The following is a 16,730-nucleotide window of genomic DNA, read 5'->3' as shown; positions in this document are numbered from 1 at the left end:
GTGACTTTTACATAGCATTTAGATAATAATGTATGTAATTTATTGTTCCAATTTATTACTCCAATTGTTCAAGATCAAAAGGTTTTATAAATATTTTAAATATAAAAGGTGTTTTTGTACCAAACTATTTCATACTTAAATTATGCTAGACTATATATATATATGTATATATATATGTGTGTGTGTGTGTGAGAGCAAATGTATATATAGTTATTTAGAATTTAATCTGAACTGATGACAGCATAGTTTCTCAAAGGGTAAAAACATTTTACTCAGCAGGAAAAATGTAAATTATTCACTCTTTTTTTTTTTTTTTTTTTTGAGACAGAGTCTCACTCCGTCATCTAGGCTGGAGTACAGTGCTGTGATCTTAAATCACTGCCTCCTGGGTTCAAGCAATTCTCATGCCCCAGCCTCCCAAAGCTGGAATTACAGGTATATGCCACCATGCCTGGCTAGTTTTGTTTTGTTTTGTTTTCTTTTCTTTTTAAAAAGTAGAGATGGGGTTTCACCATGTTGACCAGACTGCTCTTGAACTCCTGACCTCAAGTGATCCACCTGCCTCGCCCTCCCAAAATGATGGGATTACAAGCGTGAGCCACTATGCCTGGCCCTGAATTATTCACTTTTACGTAGCATTTATTTTTCATATTTCCTCACCACCAAGGAAAATGCACCCTACTTGTAGCAAGGAAAAGGCTGATTAAAAGTTGAGAAAGTTCTCAGTACTTCAACTTGGTTACAAATAAGAAAATTTTAAAAATGTAAACAAAACCCTATTAAAAAGAGCAGAGGATAATATGTGTTGATAGGGTTTCAATAAGCAGACTGGAAATCTTATGTTTCACATATCTAAACTTTGACTTTAACAGGTGAAATGAGAGTGGTAAAGGTAAGGGGAAAAAACAGATTTAGACAAAAAATGTTTTTAAACCCCCAACTAGGCCTCTATAATTAGACTTTTCCCACCCTACCTAAGTCCTCTTAATGAGGAAAGGAAAATTCTAAAGCCATTCAGACTTCTGACTCAGAGAATGGGGGTGGGGTTGGGGGGGAAGGCAACCATATATGACTTCTTATTGAACCCAAGAAAAATCATCTAATATTTTTGCCACGTGCAATACTCTCTCACAGGTTGCCTCTACTTTCATATCTATAAAATTAAGAACAATTACTCGAAATTACTATTTCATGTCTTCCCTAAGACATTAGCTTTTTATAACATAGTATTTGGAAAGTAATCAAGCATGGGGAAAAAAGCAGTAATATGTGTTCTTTGTCCTACAATTTTAAGGTAAACTTTATAGAATCTTGGATTTCCAAACACCATTTAATAAAAGAGGGATTTAAATTTAATACCAAGTACAAAAATGGAAAGATCATAGTTTCTCAAAGTGTAAACTATCTGAAGAGATAGAGTACTTTACATTGCTTAAATAAACCTGGTGCAGTGCTACGCAAAAACCAGCCAAACTGATAATAAACTATCTGAGTACTGTCTCTCACTTCACAATATAATTTCGTTCTCTCTGCCACAGTCACTATTTACCACACCACACCCGGCCTCCTGTAATGGCTTCCTGATATCTCTGCCTCACATCTCTGTCCATTCCAATTAGACTATATGATGCTACAAAACTGAAAATATCAATTTCTTCAAGTTACTTTCAGAGGCTTCTTCCTGTCCACATATCAAAGTCAAAATAATTCCTTAGCCTACAGACATTTTAAGCACACTATACATTAATGGATGCACAATCAAGATCTCTACCATAGCATACCTATATTACTATTTGGCTATTTTAAAAAATCGTATCTTCATGATTTACATGTCCTACAGCCCCAATTCTGAACTTTCCCCCAAAACCACAAACTTCCTACCATCATTTTGCTGTTGACTTTTATTAACAGATGAGCCTGACATCTACCTTACTGGGAAGACAGAACTATACCCAGAAATACACTTTTGAGTGCCCTCTTTACTACTTAAAGGTTATTTTATACTTTCATTTATCTTCTGTCTTTTATTCTCTATGGCAGAAATGTCCTTTCTCATTTTAATATCAACCTGTTTACTTGAGTTCATAATTTCACTTTTTTTGGTCTATAATATTTCCCTATCAGTTATTCCCTTTCTACGAAATTTACTCTGCTTTTGTCCCTAGGTCCTAACCCAACAAATACGAATTCCCACTCTGTAAATCTTATTTTAGGGCTGTTAGGTTTTTGTTGATTGTTTTCCATAAAAGTCCAATTTGGAGGGAGAAAAAATTACAGGCAATTTTGTCTTTCACATTAATTGCACAAAGTCATTAAAATTACTGCTGTGAGCTATGCTGTAAAATTTTATGTGTATGCCTGCTGCCCCCACCTCCCACCTCAGGTACTGCTGAAACAACAAGGTCATTTCCCATAGGGAAGAGAATATATATGCTTTCTGGATAGGTGAGGTTTTAAAACTTTTTATTTAGAAGTAATTAGAGGCTCACAAGAAGTTATTTTTAAAAAAAAAAGCACAGAAAGGTCTCGTGTACCCTTTATCCAGCTTCCTCCAATGGTAACATTGCATAACTCTACTACACAATAGCATAACCAGGACACTGACATTGGTACAATGTCAGACCTTATTCATATTTCATCAGTTTTTACATGCATTAGTGTATGTGTATGGGCATGTATGGTTCTAAGCAATTCTAACATATGTACAGATTTGTGTACCACAACTAAAGTGGTATTTTAAAATACTCACTTTCATGCTAGTCAGGTTTCCATCAAACTGATAATGGGCTCAAAAATCAGAGATAAACATGGTTTTTGGTCTCAAGAAATAGAACTTGGATATATCACACAACATAGAGAAAAGGATAAAGTACAATGAATGGAAACCAGAATTGTATTCTGGTTTTAAACTAAACTAGGAAATATATTCAAGTCAAAACTTTTTCAAATTTTTAAACTGAATCCTTTAAGCAAGTTTAACCACCAAAAAACAACACACTCGGGATATACTACCCAAATAAAACTACCTTCTGTAAAGTCCTCAGTATTATTTCCCGGATTCTGTTGAAGATTAGTACAAGAAACAATCACATGGAAAACATCTGGGCAACTTTTGTAGAACCGTCACTAGGTACACTATAATGCCAGTAAATATCCTTACATATTGTAACTAGGTATGTGCACAGAATCATCTAGGGAATTAATGACATCCTGATAAGTCCCTCCTACTATTTTGTCTCAAAAGTTGTTTGATTAAAGAACTAAAATATTCCTTTTTATCATAAAATAAAAATTACAAGGCATATCAAGTTGTTTTTTCACATAGGCTGCCAAGAAGCTCAAGTGAAATCAGTGCTTATACACAGTTAAGCATATTATCCCTGCTTCCCACCAGATTTATCTTTGCCTCTCTTTATATGGCTTGTGGCTTTTATATCTTTATGGAAATACCTTTTGTATGTTACTGTATGTATTACATTGAGTCACACACACTTTTTATATAAATATACTTAATCCACACAAGCTTACTTTACCAAGGAGGAAACTAAAATCAGAAAAATTAAATGACAACTTAGTGAATGGTAGAGCTGGAAATCACATTCATTTGCAATATCCACTTTCTAGGGGTTATATTAAAATTTTATACATTTATAATTATATTAATTTGTAAACAAATTCTTTTCTAAGCAATGCACTATTTGGTTAATTTCTTAAAAAACAGCTACAGTTAATATTCTTATTAATTTTCATTCTGATAAAAAAACATATTTAGTGTGTGCTCTGTAACTGTCCTCAAGTTGTGTTCCTTTGTTCATTTTATTCTCTCTACCATTTAAAAAGCTCTTTAATGGCATATGCTTGTGTTTAGAGCTTATGATAGTGTTACAAAACAACATCTACTTCAATCTATATTTAGAATGTCTTTATAGTGGAATGCTTTCATGTGATAATAGTCATAACTACTATCTCTAAAAGTAGCAGTAACATATTGTTGTTTATTCTTATACACATGATGTACTTTAATAATAAACTCATAAAACACAACAGATTGATGAAAACTGAAGAATCTTATTTTTACGCTACTTATTGACTGATAATTCTATTTTATTCTAAAACTGAATAACACAGAAAATAGGGTAAATACAAAGACTTGCATGAGACTTTAATAACATATCTAATATAACTCATCAAATAACCTAATTGGTATCACTGAAATAAACATTTATTTTAAATGCTGGATATAAATAGTTCCCTTTTGAATATAACTGTTGCAAATATACTTTGATTACTTTGGCAATTTCAAAGTATGTCTGTATCATATTAATATATACTTTTCTGACCAACTTACATGATAAAATATTGTACAATTATTGGTAACTATTTTTCAGTATTTGCAGTAAGAACTATGATTCCTTCTACACTATTTTTATATAAAGAATTTTTATATTAAAATACTTTATATTAAAATAGTGTAGCACAAGAATCGCCAATATACAAACGGATACATGCATATGTTTCAGCATCCTTCCCATTTATACTTGATGTCAATGAATAAACAATGTTTCACTTCATAAACACTGGCTTTGGCAAGACTGATTACTACCTCATTTTAATATTTACTCATCAGCAAGGAAGAATACAACTTTTTATCTTATGTATGATAGCATATCATATAAGCTTAAGTGTACATATCTTTCCAATAATAGTACCAGTTATATAATAAGCATTCATTTTATTTCTATAAAGAGGTATATTTGTTTAATTTTAAAACATTTTTATTTGATTTGTACATTATTCTTCCTCGGTGTATAAAAAGGCACAAATATTTAATTTCACGTAATCATTTTCTTCTAGCCTCTACTAATATCTTTTAACCAGTAGATCAAGTAACAATTATTTTCTGACCTCAGGCAGTAATATCCACAAAACAGAACACTAGTCTCAAATCACCAATTTATCCCCAGGAATTATAAATACAGGATGGGAATTTAACATAAAGCTTTTTAAAACTATAAGGCCATTTAAGTATATCAGCAATTTAAAATGTGTACAGTTATATAAACAAATCAATAAAATGAGGAATGCCACAAAGACAGCTATATAAGAACATAATCCTCTTTTTTATAAAACCTTTGAAAAGGAAGTGTAAATAGGCCAAAGGCATGCATTTCTGAAATATAATACTACTGCGCTTTAAAACCACATTCCCTGGTGTATCCCATCAATCGCACATATTTTGATTATTTCTTTCCAAATTGAAATACAACTTTCCTTTCTTCTCTGATCTGAAAGATGTCAAATTTCTCATAAAAAGAGTTATTTTGGCAAAGTAAAAGGGCAGAAGCATTTTAAAATATTGCTTATATCAGAAGTCTGTTCGGATACTTCGAAGGAGAAATCCATAAATGAAGTGCCTTGCAGCTCTCTGGAAGAAAAGAGACCAAGCATTTTAAATGAAAAACGTTCCCAGTCAGTGAGTGATTCTTTCATCTCTATATGCAAGAAGGAGACTGGGATTCAAAAAGTTCATCAGCAACAAAGCTTTACTCCGTCCCATTTAGCGGTATGCCAGTCTGTTACCTCATGTTAGGATTATATAAGGCCGTTTTCTTCCATTAGGAAAAGTTCCTAAAATGGGCACTGTCAAGGCTGGTAAAACTGAACTCTGACCTAGTTTTTCTCCAAAGATTTCCACGGATTTTATGGTAATTCTTTCTACAGTTGGAGCTCACCTCCTTTCAAATACACTATGCTAACTGAAATACGCTAGCAAATGCTTTACTTTTCATGTGTCAAAGTAAAAATCTATAGAACATGTATGAATTTCTCATATTTTTATCTCCAATAGTGAATTCTACACTTGATCTTAGCCAACAGGCCGAGAAGTGATCCAATAGTGAAGTCTTTATACTACTTTCTATTTACATCAACTTTACTATCTACTGTAAGCCTACTATCATCCTGAATAAACCTATGTTAAAAAAAATTATTCATTTGGAGTACATTAATAAAGTGGAAATCAACTGATTAGCCCCATAGGTAAGTTAGATAAAACACAAATATATGAACTCTTTAGAACATACTTTATTTGAAAGAAAAAGATTCTTTGTATTGATCACAAGGCTATCATGTAGTTTTCTATACTCCTTTTAAAAATGAAGCATTACATTCCCTAGAGTGAAGAAGATTGATGAATTAAAATAGAAGCCACTAAAAACTTGTTTAAAAAGGAAAAATTTCCAGTTGTCACAAAATAAAATGAGAAATGCATTTCAAGTAAATTCCCAAATCAACCACACAACATCACATTTACAAGGCTTTTATATTATTCTTGTAATTCAAGTATAAACACTGTAATTGTCCTGCAATCATTCTAGAAAAATCACAAAGAAGTTCATAGAATTTAATTTTGAATAAAAGGGTAAGAAAGCATGCAGTCTATGGAAATTATATGCATATGAAAGCATGGCACAATAAATACATTTTGATCACATGATTTATAGTAAGTAATGAATCACTTCTTACATTTATTCACTTTTAAGACTTCAAACTTCATTTTCCTGAACTAAAGTTTAAAAGTATAAAAATATGGGCTGTATTTACTATGCTTAATCATTTAGCTATGACTTCCATTGAACTAAATGAGGATAAGTTGGTTATAAATATTCATAATAAAATGAAAAAAATTAACTTCATAACTTAAAGGATATCCATAGAACTTTATATTGTATATCCCATAAGATAAAGTAAATAGATATGATAAATACTATAATAATGGACTTCAGTTTCATCAAAAGAATAATCTTGTTAACTAGACATTTATTACCCTAACTTCAAGGTTCTTTAGAATACACAGGAAATAAAATTACTCTATGCCCATAAAAACCAAGGCAATATGAGACAAAATATCACTGTGTGTATTTCTATTTTATTAATAGGAAAAACTCCAGGACAAAAGTTCTCAAAACAGGTAATATTCTCTATGTTCAAACAATGTATAATTCAAGAACAACTAAAATGAACAAGGTTTAAAGAATACTTTTGGTACCCTTAAATTCCAGTAACAAACACAGAAAAGTAAGAATAAAAACAGTAATAATCAGTACTCTCCAAGTACATGCCACTAATCTTTTGACTATTACTCAGCTGAGGTCTAATATATGTTGCTAAAATTAATCATATAAATATATAATAAATGATTCAGTCTTGAAAGTTGATATTATAAACTATGGTGCTTAATAAAAATCCTAAATATGAAAACACAAAATTATAAACATAAAGCAACAGAATTTTGTAAATAAAGCTAATACCCTATGATAAAAAGAACTGGATTGAAGGAGCAGATAAGCAGATTTACAGGCTATATTGGGGACTGAAAACTGAAGTTAAAATTCATATTAAGACATCTATGTCCTCAGATTCATTACTGACATTTCAATACTTATGGCTATTGTAGCTCCTATTTCAGAAAAAGTAAGAAAAGGAGAATAAATGAGGCTAGCTTTACCACTACTGCTATATATGAGTTATAACTATAGTTTCAATCTTTTTTCCTACTTCTTTATCATAAATGAATATATTTATGTCCTTTCTTTCTGGCTTATATGCATAAATCACTTTTTGAAGGACTGCCTATTATAAAAGGGCCATATCTTTTGTGTTATAACAAAATATAACTCATCCGAGTTAAACACTCAATGGGGAAAATAAGCATTAAAAGTTATCCTAGTTATAGAAATAAAACTAAATTCCTAGGAGGCATTACAGGTGAATGATAAAATACATGTTTTGGCTCAGCAAATAAAACTCTAAGGAAAATCAGAATAAGCCTAGTTAAGCTAAATATACTTAAAATTCTTTTCTGTATTTTGTTTATATGTAGAAAGGGGAAGTAGAAATTGTTAACGCTGTTACAATATACCCATACCCCAGTTCTTGCTTTCTTTTTGCCTAGTAGAACAGTATATTATAGAATGTGGTGAGGATGACAATGATATAATGACAAATAGGAATGGAGTCAATGCAAATGTAATGGGCCAATCTAGCTTTTGAGAAGAGAATGGTTTTTATGATTGGTTTTACCGAACTGCAAATAATTAAAAATGTATTTGGACAGACGCAGAAACTTTAAAAAACTGTGTCCATAAGCATTCCCATTCAGAGATAATATTTCAATGAAACCTAATTGAGAAGATGCACATATGTATTTTTTCTAAACTTACAGCCCCAATTTCTTAGAAACTGACTTAATTTCCTCTGAAAATATCATTTGTGATAACAGAGGAAAACATTTCATTTCCTATGATTTCTTTGATAAGAATACAACGACCTGAATCTCCATAAATTCTGCTAAATAAGCAGTGCTGAATCATGCCGGCCCATGTTAGTGTTTTAGCCTAGAAAAGTCACTGCTAACACAAAAGCAGATTAGTCTGAATATCATAATTCTTAAAAATGTACGTGTATTATTGAGATGTCAACACTTACGGCTATCGTAACATATGTTTCCTAGAGCCCTGCCCGTTTGAAGCAGCACTTCCTGGTCTTTGCTATTTAGCAGCTGCACCAGTGGTGAAATCAATCCAGCATCCACACATGGAATTCGCATAAACTCTGAAAATAAGAGACATATTTAATTAAAAATCTAACGATTCACAATTTACATAAATCATCTCCCCTAATAAAATAAATACCTACTTTTAATATGTGGTATTTAAAAGCCACCTTGAAAAGGTGGCTGAATATTTGAAGAGTACATTTCTGTACAAAAGTACCCTGTTACAGCCCTACTAAAAGCTTCATAAAATACACAAAACTGAGTGGGGTCATATTTTTGTTTGCTGACAGTCTCTACCATAAACCAAAGGGATTTTAATTAACTTACATCACAACTAATTTATCACTATCTTCTCATAATAACGATATGCTTTGGAAGCAATATGTGTGATGATGGAAACAATGGCGATGTATTTCTATAAGCCTGATAATTAAAGTACTACAGTTATAAACTAAGCCATCATATTGTCTAATTTTTCACTATGTTTTCTAAAAAAGCCTATAAATATAAATATATATATAAATATAAATATATACATATGTATAAAGGTTTCAGTGAACAATTAAAAAATAATATGTCCTTTTTGATTGGTAAGATGTGGTGGAATCATCCTCTTCTTATCTTCACTCCTGTCCTTTATTAAAATCCATTTTATGGCTCACTCATATCTGCTGCTATACCCATACATTTACAGGTCTAAAGAGTCAAATGTTAAGATTTCTTAAATTTCAAACCCATTTTTTCCTTATTTTTATGGTATGCCATTCTTTATGTATTAACTCACCATGATACCACCACAGTCATGATTGGACATAAACTTTTTTTTTTTTTTCAGTGTCTCATGATGGACCACTACAAAACATAAGGAAGTATGTAACTGATGAAATTTCTCCAATAACCAATAGCTGAATTACCTTTTTGGACATCACAACTCACCATAAGGATGTTCTGGTCAATAAAGTTAGTTAACAAAGAACTAATTTATCCATCTATAACCTGTCCTACTAAAAAAATCACTATCTTTTCACTCTATCAAGATGGTCTACCCCTTGGTTTGTTCCACAGATACCCTCATAAGCAATCCTCCCTCTCTTTCCCTTCATTTTCAAATTCTTAGAGCATACCATATAGGTTATTCTGTCAGCTGTCACCTCTGAGACAACTTCTTTTCCTCCTAAGATAGCTGTAAATCACAGAGGTATTCCTCTGTCCCAAAATAAATGAATTAATTCCTATCATCTCTTTCTTATTACTCTACCACTAAAAATCCCCTGTAATGTAAACTTCTAAGACTCAGATTATTTCCTATCTCAACAACTAACCTTTGAGCTTATCATTGACGTTATCAAACTCAGTAGTACTAAGTATCCTACTACTCATGTTAAGAAAATGAATTATGCTGTACATGTTCATGAATTCAATGACCATCTATAGGAGATGACACATCAATCTGCTTATCTACCTCTTTAGTTAATGGTTACTTTAGACCCTTCATAGATTTCAAATCTTTTTCTTCTTGAGACAAGGTGTCACCCTATCACCCAGACTGGAATGTAATGGCATGATAATGGCTCACTGTAGCCTCGAACTCCTGAGCTTAAGGGATCCTCCCTGACCTCAGCCTCCTGAATAGCTGGAGCTACAGGTGTGTACCACCAGGCCTAGATAATTTTATTTATGTATTTATTTTTGAGACGGAGCCTTGCTTTGTCACCTAGGCTGGAGGGCAATGGCGCAGTCTCGGCTCACTGCAACCTCTGCTCCCTGGGTTCAAATGATTCTTCTGCCTCAGCCTCCCGAGTAGCTGGGACTACAGGCAAGTGCCACCACAGCCAGCTAATTTTTGTATTTTTAGTAGAGACGGGGATTCACTATGTTGGCCAGGCTGGTCTTGAACTCCTGACCTCGTGATCCACCTGCCTTGGCCTCCCAAAGTGCTGAGATTACAGCCGTGAGCCACCACGCCTGGCCAATTTTTTATTTTTTTATAGACAGAGTTTCACTATGCTGCCCTGGCTGGTGTTGAACTTCTAGGCTTAAGTGATCCTCCCATTGTGGCCTCCCAAAATGCTAGGATTATAGGTGAGAACCACCAGGCCTGGACTAGATTTCAAATCTTAAATTAACATGCTACTAACTCATATTAAACACAGATGTTCATTATCCTTTTCACTGAACTATGCCTGGTTCCCAACAGTAAGATGATTTCATTGACTACTAAAACAATAAATTTAGGAACGGTCTGATTTGTACTCATTCATAAATAAAACTTGTTTATCTTATTATTTTGCTTGTTTTGTTATTGCTATTCAGGCAATGGCAACACTGAAGAATTACTGTGTTTCTTTTATGTTTTGCCTATATGATACCAATCTTTCAAAATTTGGACTCTACAATCAATAGCTTCAAGTATTCTTGGAATAATAGAGGGTAAATAATTATAGAAAAATTGTGGAATCAAAACTCTTTGGAACCATTTTTTAGTCAAAAACATATAAAGATAAAACAAAGCTAATATATTCCTCAGCTTTCAGTCACTGTCAGTCTCTGGATAAAGTAAAAAAGAATTTCTTCTAAAACTCTTTTGCTTTTCAGCTAATTTACTTTTTTAAACAAAGAGTGGTAGTCCTCACTAGCTAATTTTAAAGACATAAAGTTATCATGCTTCAGGCAGATATATTAAAAAAAAACAGGGATGTTTAAGAATCTGTTTAAAATGTGCAAAAATCATAAGCATTCTTATACACCAATAACAGACAAACAGAGAGCCAAATCATGAGTGAACTCCCATTCACAATTGCTTCAAAGAGAATAAAATCCCTAGGAACACAACTTACAAGGGATGTGAAGGACCTCTTCAAGGAGAACTACAAACCACTGCTCAAGGAAATAAAAGAGGACACAAACAAATGGAAGAACATTCTATGCTCATGGATAGGACGAATCAGTATCGTGAAAATGGCCATACTGCCCAAAGTAATTTATAGATTCAATGCCATCCCCATCAAGCTACCAATGACTTTCTTCACAGAATTGGAAAAAACTACCTTAAAGTTCATATGGAACCAAAAAAGAGCCCACATTGCCAAGTCAATCCTAAGCCAAAAGAACAAAGCTGGAGGCATCACACTACCTGACTTCAAACTATACTACAAGGCTACAGTAACCAAAACAGCATGGTACTGGTACCAAAACAGAGAGCTAGACCAATGGAACAGAACAGAGGCCTCAGAAATAATACCACACATTTACAACCATCTGATCTTTGACAAACCTGACAAAAACAAGAAATGGGGAAAGGATTCCCTATTTAACAAATGGTGCTGGGAAAACTGGTTAGCCATATGTAGAAAGCTGAAACTGGATCCCTTCCTTACACCTTATACAAAAATTAATTCAAGATGGATTAAAGACTTCAATGTTAGACCTAAAACCATAAAAACCCTACAAGAAAACCTAGGCAATACCATTCAGGACATAGGCATGGGCAAGGACTTCATGTCTAAAACACCAAAAGCAATGGTAACAAAAACCAAAATTGACAAATGGGATCTAATTAAACTAAAGAGCTTCAGCACAGCAAAAGAAACTACCATCAGAGTGAACAGGCAACGTACAGAATGGGAGAAAATTTCTGCAATCTACTCATCTGACAAACGGCTAATATCCAGAATCCACAAAGAACTCAAACAAATTTACAAGAAAAAAACAAACAACCCCATCAAAAACTGGGCGAAGGATATGAACAGACACTTCTCAAAAGAAGACATTTATGCAGCCAACAGACACATGAAAAAATCCTCATCATCACTGGCCATCAGATAAATGCAAATCAAAACCACAATGAGATACAATCTCACACCAGTTAGAACGGTGATCATTAAAAAGTCAGGAAACAACAGGTGCTGGATTGGCTGTGGAGAAATAGGAACACTTTTACACTGTTGGTGGGACTGTAAACTGGTTCAACCATTGTGGAAGACAGTGTGGCGATTCCTCAAGGATCTAGAACTAGAAATACCATTTGACCCAGCAATCCCATTACTGGGTATATACCCAAAGGATTATAAATCATGCTGCTATAAAGACACATGCACACGTATGCTTACTGTGGCACTATTCATAATAGCAAAAACTTGGAACCAACCCAAATGCCCATCAATGATAGACTGGATTAAGAAAATGTGGCACATATACACCATGGAATATTATGCAGCCATAAAAAAACGAATGAGTTCATGTCCTTTGTAGGGACATGGATGAAGGTGGAAACCATCATTCTCAGCAAACTAACACAGGGACAAAAAACCAAACACCGCATGTTCTCACTCACAGGTGGGAATTGAATAATGAGAACACTAGGACATAGGAAGGGGAACATCACACACCGGGGCCTGTTGTGGGGTGGGGGTATGGGGGAGGGATAGCATTAGGAGATATACCTAATGTAAATGACGAGTTAATGGGTGCAGCACACCAACATGGCACATGTGTACATATGTAACAAACCTGCACGGTGTGCACATGTGCCCTAGAACTTAAAGAATAATAATAATAAAAAAGAATATGTTTAAAATGTTATACATATTATGTTGGAGAGGCTTCAGAATGGCTGACAGTCATCCTTCTTCAAAGGGGTTCCTACTACCTATACCTCTACATTCACACCTGCTATCTTTCACAGCTGGCTGGATTCTGACTCAATAGCCTAAAAGATGGTCTACTTTGAAAGATTTCCTAAAAAGAACAATGGCGATGAACTTAAAAAGAAACAGGCAAAAAATCAGATTCTCTCTCTAGGCAATTTGAACTCGGAGAACTGAAAATTTTGGTTCGGGGAAAGGGGCAGTACTGCAAGGGAAAGAGGCTGAAACCAAGATACATGCAGAATGACAGTGAATAGAAATCAACGTTAGTGGATGCCATTATGCTGTAGAAAGCAGGAGCCATTAAGTGTTTCTGTATATGTGTATTTGCCTACACAACATAGAATTCACTTTTTTTTCTTTGCAAAACACGTATAGGTTAATGTAGAAATTCAATACAGAGGTTTAAGGAATAGGTACTGCTCTATTTCAATATCAATAAAAATAAAAAGTTGATTGCCACCTAAGACTAATGTTTTTCCCTTTGACTGTAGTAATACATTCATTAAATAATTTTCGATTATTTTTTATTCTTTTGTAAATTTAGAGTGTTAACGCTTTACTTTCTTGCTTTTACTTTCTCAAACCTACTTGAATTACATATTCTTTCAGCAGCATCATAAAGTACAGGCTGTGATGAAAATTATTTTCTTTTTATATACACCGAGATTTATATCCCCCTCACATATCCTCGAATATTAAAAAACCTAACGTCTACTTTCTCCACTTTTACCTACCTGAAGAAACTATTTTATTAAAACTCTTTTAAACCAAAATTTTCAAGCCAAATAAAAACACTGAGTAGTAGAGTCCACCTCAGTGTTTATTAGACTAAATCATAACATATTCATGTTTGAATTTTCTCTAATAACTTCCCTGTATTAACTCTTAGCTTTTTATATTTTCTTTTGAAAAACAAGGAAAACTATGAGGCATGAATATAAAAGAATGAGTGACTTTTATATGTGGGTTGTCAAACTGACATTTATATTTTTCACTCACTCTTCGTACTGCCCTTGTTTTTAAAGAAAGTATTGGCCGGGCGCAGTGGCTCATGCCTGTAATCCCAGCACTTTGGGAGACCAAGGTGGGCAGATCACGAGGTCAGGAGTAGACCAGCCTGGCTAACATGGTGAAACCCCGTCTCTACTAAAGATACAAAAAATTAGCCGGGTGTGGTGGCACGTGCCTGTAATTCCACCTACTCAGGGGGCTGAGGCAGGAGAATTGCTTGAACCCGGGAGGTGGAGCTTGCAGTGAGCTGAGATCGCACCATTGCACTCCAGCCTGGGCGACTCCCTCTCAAAAAAAAAAAAAAAAAAAAAAAAGAAAGTACTGATAATCATTCTTACAAAATGACGGAGGTTAAGCTTCCAACACTGAGGTCTCAAGGTATACTTTAAGCTACCTGACAATATAGTGCATTTTTCTGGAGTCTCAACTTTATTCAATGATTTTTCTAGGGCACACATGCATTTTATACTAAAATAAACATGTACTACATGTACCTGTTATGGAATAGAGGGCAAAATTAAAATAAATAAAACAGAACAGGAGACTTCTGTATTTCTGGTTAATGCTCTCACCAGGTCCTCTTGGGTGTAAATTTTCACTCTTTTGTTGTTAAGAGCACTCAGGCGGAAGTTTTGATAAACACTTTGCAATATGATAAAGTACACAGAAGAACAAAAAAGCACAATGTTAATCAAAAGTACTGATTCTGTACTGCTTTATACTGAAACGTGGTTCTCAAGCTTTATACTCATCAGCATTACCTAGAGGACTTGTTAAAACAGATGGTTGGGCCCACTCTTGAGTCCCTGATTCAGTAAGTCTGGGTGAGTGGATCCAAGAATTTGCATCTAACAAGTTCCCGGGTGAGTCTGTTGCTGCTACAGGTCAAAGGCAGGGAACTACTTTAGAGGAACAGACATAAAGCAGTTCAACTTTTGCTGGTTTTTATACATTTTCACATCAGTTACCAGCCCAATCTTTCAGGTTACATGCTGCTACCCCTGTACTCAGACCACCTCTACACATTCCACTGCCATCATAAATTCTCATTTACTGAAAAGAAATGAAAGGAGAGAAACAAACTAGTGCATAAAATCCAACTATTATCACTTAAGTGTGATGACAGGTAAGATATTTAGCCTCTATGTTTTCTTATCTGTATAAAATAACTCTATCTCATATGGGATTGAAATAATGTACACAACACTTAAATTATGTGAGCACAAAATCATAGCTGGCATTAAGAAGTATTACTATTATTATTAAATACTTTGAGAGCCCAATTCTGAAATATTCACAGATATGTCATATCTTGCTTATTTGTCCTTTGCCTCATATCAGTCTTAAGTCTATTATATAAGGGAATAATACATTTAAAAGGTCTAAAAAATCTTTTACTATAATTTATGGTCAAAGCTACCCTCCCACATTAAACTCGCCCACAGAACTTCTTACAAATCCTCTAAATTTTGAATGTCAGCACAAAGGTGTGTTAATTTTTAAAGATTCTTTTTGTAAGTACAAAAACCTATTTGGGGTTTATTTGAATGGAAGAAGTATATGCTAATATTTCTCCTCTGTGCACAGCAGAGTAAAGATGAACAAATTAACTTCCAACCTCATATTCTCTGGTTCATACAATCTTTTTCATCGTCAATTTCTAAAAAGAAATACATGCCCAATCAGTGTACTATGTTGTGTCAGGTTGCATTTCTGAAGTTACGTATTTCTTTTGAAAAGAACACTCAAAGGCCAGAATCAGTGGCTCACGCCTGTAATCCCAGCCCTTTGTGAGGCCGAGGCAGGAGGATCCCTTGAATCCAGGAGTTCGAGACGAGCCTGGGCAACATAGGGAGACCCTGTCTTTACAAAAAATAATAATAATTTAAAAATTAGCCAGGCATGGTGGCACATGCCTATGGTCCAGCTACTCAGGAGGCTGAGATAGGAGGATTGCTTGACCCTGGGAGGTCAAGGCTGCAGTGAACCGTGATCCTGCCACTACACTTCAGCCTGGGCGACACAGTAAGACCCTGTCTCAAAAACAAACACACAAACAAAAACACTCAACAAGACTCTGGTCCACTTTCTCAGCCAATCACTTAAAAAAGTAATGTGGTCATGGAGTAATAAACACCATACCAATGTATCCTATTTATTTTAACCAGTGGAGGTTAGTGATATGCCCTTTATCAGCCTCTGATTAAAAGTATAAACATTAAAAATTCTATTATGTCTTTAGAACATAGCTGTCATCTACTAGAGTATTACTGTAAGAAACTCTTCAAAGCAGAGTTGTCATGAAATTGTGACAGAGCATTATGAGGAATATTATTAAGTAAGAGAATATAGGAATGGCAATCCGTTTCACAAAAATCTGTTATCCAAAATTTCAGATTTTATACTATAAGAATGCTTAAGAAAAAGGATTTTAAGATAAAAATTGTGGAGTCTCTACCTTGATTTCTGGAAATCTATACTATGACTCTAACAAAGTTAAAAATAAAAGACTT

At 34.0% G+C, this 16,730-nt stretch overlaps 1 protein-coding gene and 1 pseudogene across 16 annotated transcripts in view; both read right to left on the bottom strand.

Annotated features, from left to right (window-relative positions):
* RAP1GDS1 (Rap1 GTPase-GDP dissociation stimulator 1) overlaps positions 1–16,730 on the bottom strand; it is a 173,675-nt gene that overhangs the window by 79,195 nt on the left and 77,750 nt on the right. For all 16 annotated transcript variants that reach the window (XM_001165560.7, XM_054683209.2, XM_016951900.4 and 13 more), the window contains exon 4: positions 8,488–8,613. In XM_001165560.7, coding sequence (XP_001165560.4) covers positions 8,488–8,613 — 126 coding nt within the window. The remainder of the gene's footprint in view (positions 1–8,487; positions 8,614–16,730) is intronic.
* LOC112209162 (U2 spliceosomal RNA) lies at positions 5,738–5,890 on the bottom strand (annotated as a pseudogene).

Source organism: Pan troglodytes, chromosome 3 (assembly GCF_028858775.2).
Source record: "Pan troglodytes isolate AG18354 chromosome 3, NHGRI_mPanTro3-v2.0_pri, whole genome shotgun sequence".
Classification (NCBI taxonomy): Eukaryota; Metazoa; Chordata; class Mammalia; order Primates; family Hominidae; genus Pan; species Pan troglodytes.
This window is presented reverse-complemented; position numbering and strand designations above follow the sequence as displayed.